General features: G+C 38.2%; 1 protein-coding gene across 1 annotated transcript in view; it reads left to right on the top strand.

Moving 5' to 3' along the window:
* Positions 1-5,946: 5,946 nt before the first annotated feature.
* The window catches only part of nfkbid (nuclear factor of kappa light polypeptide gene enhancer in B-cells inhibitor, delta), an 8,063-nt gene continuing 4,057 nt past the window's right edge, over positions 5,947-9,952 (top strand). Inside the window, exons 1-3 of the mRNA XM_020620120.1 lie at positions 5,947-6,076; positions 8,866-9,002; positions 9,109-9,139. Coding sequence (XP_020475776.1) covers positions 6,061-6,076; positions 8,866-9,002; positions 9,109-9,139 — 184 coding nt within the window. The 5' untranslated portion in view covers positions 5,947-6,060. The remainder of the gene's footprint in view (positions 6,077-8,865; positions 9,003-9,108; positions 9,140-9,952) is intronic.

Here is a 9,952-nt window from a genome sequence, read left to right as displayed (position 1 = left end):
GTATTTCCATAAGTGGGGTAAAACTATGGAATAATTTAAGTGTAGACATAAAAAATAGTAATAGAATTGACGAGTTTAAACATAAATATAAAGGTATGTGTCAATCAAGATATATGCAAGAACAGGCTCAATGATTAATTAGATGGAACATTGTGGGTGTGGTGTATGAATGTTAACACTTTGTAATAATTCTTTAGTATATTACTTGTGTGGTGCAGAAAAAATGTAATTATGTAAGAATGTTAACACTATAATTTTTTTTTTAGTATAATACTTGTGTGGGTAGAAGTGAATCATTTACTGCTTGCAAACCAATGATGGTAAGATGATGTCATGGGGTAGGACTGAATAAGTCAGACTTCTTCCTACTCCATTCAAGCATGTACTAGGTATAAGCAAATTGATATTGGATTAGCATTTGTTGGATATGTGTAAATTATGTGTGTTGATATATCAACTGTCTTTACATGCTTGAAAGAATAAATCAAATCAAATCAAACATGTTTCTTTATAAATTAGAAATGCTGCAGTTGGTCAGATGCTACATACGTAGGCCATCCATGTAAAAACACCAGTCAACTGCAGAGGGTGCTGTATGGTGGGTTACAGTAGCAACGTCATGAAACTGAACAGCATTCAGAAATATTTTTATTCACAGGCTGTTTTCATTTACACACATGAAGTTTGTATTGAACATTGTGATACAGCTGTAATTTATTAGGTTTTGCTAAATACTTCCCAACACACTTTTGACTGTTATAAAAGGCTCTTTCTTGAGTTAGGAGAGTAAAACTGTTCTAACTCCAAAGCATGCTATGTACTGTATTAGTTGACGTGTATTAATAGTCAAATGAATGTAAAATGGTTATGACTGTGTTTATTGTATGTGTACTGATCTAAAAAGAACTGAATATATAAAAACACCAATGTTCATTGCAAGCGTGTTATTAATACAGTTGTAATATATTTTTAAAAAGCAAAGTTTTCAAAATGACCCTTATTTCATAATTTGTGGCAGCATGTTTAGATTAGCTCTTGCAGTTGGCCCGGACATTCATATATACTTTGTCGGCTGTGAAGAGAGAGAGAGAGAGGGAGAGCCCAGAATGTATTACTGGAAAGCACAAAGAACATAATAAGAGAGTGTGATGAATTTAATGCTATTAATGACCACAGACACTCTTGGCATTCACATATAAAAAAGAGGCCATTTACATATGTAAATAATAAATCAATAAATTACTCTTGGCAAAAATGGGCTGTGCATTGTTTTAAAAAGAAGCCAAAAAAGGCATGAGCAAAAGCCTTTGGGAGACCAAGCAATAAACTTGGATAAACCTTCATTATCACCGATGCATGTGACACGTAACACTGCTGATATAAACAGCACAGAAACATGACCAGTTTCAGCCCTGCTGCCTTACCATTCTTTATTTTCTTACGTTGAAGACCAGCACATCGGTAGGTGACAATGACAATGATAACGGTCAGCAACACGTCTGCACATATGATACCTGCTATTGTGCCTGGTTCAATCCTATAGCAAGACACAGTGTTGTCTGGCAAACACAGACAGACAGTGATGGTTAGGGTTTCACAGACAGAGTGCTGTGAAAGAGTGGCATGAAAAGAAGCAGGATGTAAAGATGCAAGTGGAAAATATGATTCATCTGGCATGTTTGTCTAACTGCATTTCTGTTGCATGTTTTTCTAAATGATAATATTCATGAAGACCAGTTATCAAAGGTGTGTATGGTCTCTTTGCTATACATACCTGTAAACACCACAGCCAGGTCTTAGAGATAGAAAAGAAAGAAACATGAGTCAGTCAGAGTTCAAACTTTTTTGCTGTTGAGACCATGCAGAAACACATCTGTCAGTTAAATTTCCGTTCTGCAAAATGTTTGTGGTTTCATTTTCCTGTGTCAGCCCACCCTAATTTTTCTGTTTATACAAACACATACTTACTGTGAAGAAAAATCAAGGCAGTGATCAAGTATTTATTGTATGCCATTGCCAAGTCTGTCAACTGTTATGTGGTACCTGAAAGATAAGAGATCACACTTTTTCTTGTGCTACATGCTTCAAAAATGTAGAAATCAATTCAGTTAACACTCTCACACACTGTTATATTTCACATCCTTACTATCCTTTAGATTTTACTGTATCAGATTTAGTATCAAAGTTTAATCATCGAATCTGTCTTCAACAGAAGTCTTTGATTTCATTTTGACATGCTGATTAAATAACTCCTGTGTCACAGTGAGTCATAGGTTGTTGTGTGGGCATCTGACAAAACGGAAATGAAAGAAATGAAAAATAATTTCCCTAAAAACATAAAAATATTGTAAAGCACTTAAAGCCCTATTAACTGTATTTCAATGTGGAAAACTTTATTCACAGTTGCATAAAACTGACTTTTTCCCCAGAAAATCTGAGTGTATATCTTCAACCTAAAACTACATGCAGACCATTGTGGTGCGACTTGACAAACATTAAATGGTTAAAAACTGAAATGAGGTAGAGAACGTCAATGTGAGTTAAAATCCTCATACCTGCTCAGTCTGTTGCAGTCTGGAATCCAAAAGATGATGTGAGACTAATGCTTCACTGATTTTCACTTTTGAGAGCTGACGTCAAAATGTCTTCCCTCCTCTGGTGGGCTGAAACATTGCCAGTTTGTTTCTGTGAATACACCGTTTGGCAAATTAATGGCTGCAGATTATATCTGTCTGATTCCTGGTGGTTTAACCATGGAAAAGAAAGTATAGATTAAATAGTGAAATACACTTTAATATCCAGGAGGAGAAATCTCCCTTGGTGTTTTCACTGCAGTTACACACTAACTAAATAAAACATACAATGTCCAGGCATAAAACAGTGCAAAATACAGTGGCAAAGAAGCACAAACTATTGCACAAACTCCAAGCCAGCTGCATCTTTTATGTCCTTCACTTTAAAATGCCAACACTTCTAGGTAATAAAATAAAATAAAAAGTGAATTTATAGCTGGATTATAAAAGTTGGCCCTCACAGGGGAGAGCATGATCATCATCTGGGCCTGTTTTCTAAGATGTTGCTCAGAGATTAACTGGAGAAGAATCAGCGCCACCACTGTGTCTGTACTATCACTTTACTGACTCTTAGTGGCCAGACGCCATCAACAGCAAGTGTGTGTTTTACTTGGTAACAGATACACTCAAAATGACACTCAAAGATTAATGATTTTATAAGACAAGTTTTCAAACACCCATTTTAGGTCTATTTTCAAAATCTTCAAGTGTTTTAAGGTTGCATAGTTTAACTGTGAGACAGGTACTTCATGTGCATATTTGCCTTTGAATTAGACTGATTCTGAGTCTTTTGAACAGCAGAGGGAGCTGTGAGGCTTCTTATCACCAGTATGTAGCACTACAGATTGGTGAAAATCTCTTAATACCCTTCAAGTTTCACAGTTTGGCTCCTTGTTATTTTTCTGCTTTTTCAATTTCCACTTCGTTCTTTGGACTAAAAGTACCTTCCGACGAACAAAAATGTCTTAAATGGTCTTAATCAAAATAAAGCACACTGGGCTAGGAACAATTTTACTGACTATAAACCAGTTACGTAGTTTATTTATTTATTTATGAGTTTACACGGTAAAAGAGTGTAGAGAGACAAACTTTAACGATTCTTTAAAAAGCAGCCATGGTTACATATGTTGTATGTAACCTTTATCAATGAGAGACTGGGAAATAGAAGTTGATGTAAAACCTCTAGTACAGCAATTTTGTCTTTTTCGGTAGGGTAAGGTGCTGATCACCATAATGAGGCATACAGCTATATTTTCTTTGATTCTTTCTTTGAGTCTTTGCTTCTTTTTGTTACTTTTTATTTATTTATCTCAGGTAAATAGAAAACAATTGACAAATGATCAGAGAACTTATTAATTTGAAAGTCATGAGTTTAACCCCTGAACATCAGTTATATTTTAATTCTGCTGTTCACTGGCCATGTAGCTGCTCTTGGGCCACAATCCCAGTCCCGGTCTTAGGTCTGTCCCGTGTTTTCCTGTCATTCCAGACCCAGGCCCTTGCCTTTGTCCTTTACTACCTGCTATGCCCCACTTCACTTGCTTCCTATCCATGCGATCACCCAGTCAGTATTTAAACCAGCAGCCAGAGTTTATTCCCTGCCAGACTGTCCACATAGAAATGTCTCTTGTCACTGTCCAGTACTTGTTTTTGTATGCTTGTTTTGTTGTTGACCTGTTTCTCCATTTGGACCCTGACGTTACCTGCCCCCGTTTTGGACTGCTGGACTCACCTGTACTCAGAGGCTAATTCCTCCTTGTATCTCGTCAGTTGTGCATCCCTTCTTTGATCAGTCAAACTCACCTGTGTATGGTCATTGTTCCTGAATCTGGGTGGTTGCCTGCTTCCTGCCCATCTGTTTGCGTTTACCAACCAGTTCAATGATGAACTACTTCGCCTGTCTACTACAATTAAGCCTGCTCCCTGTGCTGCTCTGTTTGGTGTTTCCTGTGTGTTACAAATCCAAACCTGGTTACCCCTCCACATCATTTGTCTTATTTGCCCAAGCTTCCTAGCAGAAAGTAATTACAGTACTTAGTTAAACCCTCTGAGTCGCCTGCTAACTCAACAGTATCTGCTCCGTGTCCACCACCATTGCTCCAACTACTTCACTGTTTCTCTGGTTCTGCATTTGCAAATACTGAAGTGGGACAAGTGTGTATGTTTTCACCTTTGAAACAATCTGCAAAGCTATGTCTGTCAGAACCTGACAAGGTACTGACAAAAATAAATAAATGATCATAGCCCATAGTTTTGATCATAGTTTTCTTCCATTCTCACTTTTAATTCAGTAGTCTGTGTGCATTTTTAATTGTTTTCACACATTTTTTAATTTTGTTAAGGCTAAAATTTGCTATTATTATTTGTTTCCCATTTTACCTCTCTCTATATGTGCAAGTGTTTATGTTACTCATTTGCAAGTGTTTATGTTACTCATTTGGCAAAAACAGATTCATTAATGTGTTCCAGTATGATGCCTGGCTGTTTTTGAGGTGACACAGAGGTTCCTGTGGCACTGTCTATATAGGGTACCAAACAGAAGCACATAATCTTCATGTCAGAAAAACAAAACTCAACTCAAACTCAAAACTGAAACACACATACACACAGGTGGACAGGTATGGCATAAGAAGAAATGTTAGCTTCAACTTTCTAAAGCATTCGCAATAATACTGGACCAACCATTTAAACTTAATTTACACTAAAGACAAAACATTTTGATTGGCTGATTTACACACTGAATTACATTTATTCAAGTACGGTACTTAAGCAAAACTTTGAGGTACTCTATTTGATCACCTCCATTGTTACAGATACTTACTGTACGCATCTTTAAGTTTCAGGGGCAAACATTATGTGAACATTACCCCAGTATGATAGCTTAATATTCAACATGAGATCAACTTACACAGTAGGATATATTATTATAAATTAACTTACCAAACAATTAATTAGTAAATTTCAAGTTAATACATAAGTATAACATCCACTGCTTAACTGTGCTCTGCTAACATTCTGTACTTCTACTTTAATGGTGCATTCAGAATGCAGGCTTGTGTTATCTTTACCTTGTGGTTTTGTTACTTTTAATGAAACATTCTAAGTGCTTCTTTCACCACTGTCACTAATTATAATGTACCTTTCTGTTTCTTTGTATACTTGTAAGAGTTGTTTGCTCTTTTTTCTTACATTCTGCTGAGTTTTGTCTAATTCTATAACCTCTGGTTTGACACACTGTTGAATGTGTGGCTTCCCCTCTGCTAGAGGGCGTGGACCACAGCTGGGCGCGGCGATGGGGAACAACGTGCTCTGTGTGTACAAGCAGAAGCAGTAAGACAACAAGCCAGACACAGACGTCAGGCTACCAGAAGATCACACGACAGCGCAAATCCCTCCGGCTCTGTAAATCCATTCATCCCCTTTTTGAAGAGATTGCTGGCCAAGACGACAACCTGCTGAAGACTTCCAAGCAAAAACCGTTTCTGACATGCACTTTGATAAATGTGAGTATATGTGCTTTTTAATTTGTTAATTGTGGGAGAATATAAGTATTGTTGCTGGTATCTTGCTTCATGTTAAACACACTGGTTAGGTTTTATTTTGATTTCATTCAGGACTTTTGATCTTAAATCTGACTGATATTATCCAGTGTGTTTTAAAGTATTTTCTACATAACAAAGTTATATATTTTGGGTTAAATCAAGCTTATCTTATAGTCTACATGAACTATTCTGTTTTGACTGATACCTTTATGTACTTGCCTTTATCTAAGTTCTCACTGGATGAAAGTAAAACGCGGGTGAATCCAAGAGTCTTGTCATCATTTGGGGAAACCCTAATGCACGTAAACCCTCCATGTCTTGTTTTCATTTCCCCTTTTTTGACTAATGCTGGCAATACAAGCAAGCTGTGTGATGTGACAGCTTTATTTGCTTTGCTTAACTTTCTTTGTTCATGCCTTTCTTGACACCGGCCAGACTGATTACATGTTTTGTCGGGTGCGCTAGGTCTGTTAAACCACAAAAATGAGGAAGCTGGCTCTGCACTGCTTCGTTTTTCTCTCTTAATCCGGGCCAAAAGAGAAAGGTCGTCGGAATCCCCAGCCTCCCACGCACATGACTCAGTGTCCAGGGGTTTCCACAACCCCTATTTGAATATAGCACAGAGTAGCCCAATGTGTGGGGACAGCTAGTGTAAACCCAAAATGTATGTGTGAAAGTGGGCTAAGTTGTCCCCTTTCTTTTGGCAAGAAATTAAAAGCCATTTCCTCATTTCTAGTTTCCCTCAGCTGGTGAGCAAGACCACACTTTGATGATGGTTGTGAAACGACTAATGTAGTTTAGTTAGATATGGTATTATATCATCAGTGAAAAGGCCAAAGGTAACACCTTTTCAAAAAGATCAAATGAGTCAGGATTGAGTAACCTATAGTAACACCTTCTAAACTTGAAAATGAAACTTGGTGAAATGTACTGACTGATGTCATGTATTCTGATAAAGTGTCCTTGATTATACTGTGGGGTACATCACAGAGAACAGCACAACGGTTTATTGTTTGGGAAGATGGAAGTGAGATCATTGTTTTTTTAGAAGTGAGAACAGTCAGAGATCTAAACTAGAACACGCATTCCTCTCTCACCTGGTATAATTAGCATTTTTCGGAAGTACACCCTCCTTGTATATGCTCTTTTGATTTAGCTGATTTGTCTGTGTGTGTGTCTGTGTGTGATGTAGTACAGTAGTCAACATTCACAGAGTAACAAAGAAATGACCATATCACTCTCCTGTTCTGCCTCCCAGACATGTAGGTACAATAGAAAGCACAAGGCAACTTCACGTGTTGAGGTGACACGCCTGTGACACATCAAAGGCAGGAAGACGTGGTTTGTATTTCTGTTAGCGTAACGGAGCGAGACAGGAAGCTGTCACAGAAAATAAGTAGTGGCAATCCCATGCTAAAGGTTTTTCTGATTAATCTGTTTGGTTTGCTTGGCCACATGCACTGTGTTCCTAATGGAGGAGGTTTTTGACAGAGCTTTATCTTTGTACTTTGGTTCCACATACAGGGTGGAAAGATCACTTTCTTTCACATGTGGGACGAGGTTTTTGAGGAAACAACCTGTGTGGTTATATCATGTCTGTTGGAAACATCAGAATTCTGTTTTGTAATGTGTTTTTCCTATTTTTTTTGTTGTTTTCTTTACCTGTTTGATGGAAATTATACTTTTTCATCAGCAGGGGGAAACAGTACTCATATTATAGTGGATTTATATTAATGTTTGAAGTTGAGCATACAAATGTCACTATGGAGAAAGTGAGCAAGCATCATCCTCCGAGTGACAGTGTTGTGATCTCACTGTAAGAACTGGGTCAACCCTGCATTATTCAAAATCGGTAATCTAGGCTTACAGCATGATTTATATTTCACTTTTCACTGGTTGTATTTATAGTACATTTTACTCCCAATAAAGTCAAGCTCCTCGTGTTGAGAGGAGAAGTGAAAGTATAGACACTGTATTCTAGTAAATAAAGCTAAGCCAACAAGGCTAATCTAAATGATCTAGTTTATTATTATTTAGCTGAAATATTTTGTGATTTGTAGCTATGACGAGAGAGATAATTTGCCAGTGAAAGCTCAGCCTGTCTACATAGCCTAGATAACATTCAAATGTTTTAGCTTTTGATTGGTATACGCAGTGGTTATATCTGCAGTTCATTGCACTGGGGTGATTGCTGTGTCCTGCCATAGAAGCTTGGATTGACTGTTGATTAGAGTGATGGCATGGGGGGAAGAAACTGTCCTTGTGCCTGGTTGTTTTGTTGCACAGTGTCCTCTAGTGCCTCCAAAAACAAGTTTGTTGTTATTGTTGTAGAATAGGGTATATAGCTGTTTCCTAAGCTGAACTAATTACTGTATTCATTGCTTCAGTGGTTCACACAAAAATAATTAGCAATTACTATAATAATTGATTAATCAAAGTTTTCATAAACAGCAACAATCTCTGGTTCCACCTTCTCCAATGTTAGCATTTCCTGCTTTACTCAGTGTTACACCTCTCTAAATGAAATATCTGGCCTTTTTTGTGCTAATTTCTGAAATTATATAGATGGTTAATTAGCTAATTGAAAAGAAAATCAATAGATAATTGAAGGATTAAAACAAACATTAACTGCAGTCCTAACATGTCCTAATGTCTGAATCTTGTTGATCAAACATATAAATTGTCTCTTTTTCATCACATGAACAAAATATATTACTGAGTTCTGATTCCTTTTTTCACTGTTTTCTCAGCACCGAAGGAGAAGCCGTGTTGCACTCTGCCCACAGTGAAGAAACTCTTGGAGGAGAAGAGAAAGCGTGAGACGTCCTCTGTGCCACCTTCCTGCGCTACAGCCAGTACAAGTCCTGTTCCTCCAAATTCTGTTACAGTACGCCAACACACAGCGGCTCAGTAATATCTTACTGAATATTATATCAAGCACAAAGAAAGAGTTGTTTATTTATTTATTTATTTATTTATTTTCCTCCCAACAGCTCTCCACATCAGAACCATTTACCTGTACAGGTAAGAGCTGGACCTTTTCTCCTTTTCTGCACAACACTTACAGGAGATGGATTCTATATTTTTCTTATTGTAACCAATTCCCATAAAAACACAAAAACCAACAATGAAGTGATTTCAGCAAATACTGCATATGTAGCTAAAGCCATATATGTTATTCCTTGTTGCCAGAGACCTCCACCAAAACTAGTGAGTGCAACTGTTTCTGGGTCACATGTTCCTTTATTAAGATTAACATGGAAACTGTAGTTTTTTTTTTTGAGTCTGTCCCCCACACACTGCCCTGCAGTTGTAACTATGCATTGTGTCTACAGTGCCCAGCTGTTTCAGAAATGACCTAGCTTTAAGATAAAAAATGTATGTATTGACCTATTCGACCGATAGTCGAACCTCGGATTCAGAAGGAACAATGCGGTTTTCGTCCTGGCCGTGGAACACTGGACCAGCTCTATACCCTCTTCAGGGTGGCGGAGGGTTCATGGGAGTTTGCCCAACCAGTCCACATGTGTTTCGTGGATCTGGAGAAGGCATTCGACCGTGTTCCTCGCAGCGCCCTGTGGGGGGTGCTCCGGGAGTACGGGGTCCGGGGCCCTTTGCTAAGGGTCGTCCGGTCCCTGTACGACTGGAGCAGGAGCTTGGTTCGCATCGCCGGCAGTAAGTCAGACTTGTTTCCAGTGCATGTTGGACTCTGGCAGGGCTGCCCTTTGTCACAATTTCTGTTCATTATTTTTATGGACAGAATTTCTAGGCGCAGCCAGGGGCCGGAGGGAGTCCGGTTTGGGGACCACAGGATCTCGTCTCTGCTTTTGGCAGACG

The sequence above is a fragment of the Monopterus albus genome, unplaced genomic scaffold (assembly GCF_001952655.1).
Source record: "Monopterus albus unplaced genomic scaffold, M_albus_1.0 scaffold232.1, whole genome shotgun sequence".
In the NCBI taxonomy this organism is placed as follows: domain Eukaryota; kingdom Metazoa; phylum Chordata; class Actinopteri; order Synbranchiformes; family Synbranchidae; genus Monopterus; species Monopterus albus.
Note: the sequence above shows the minus strand (reverse complement) of the source record. Positions and strands in the feature narration are given on the sequence as shown.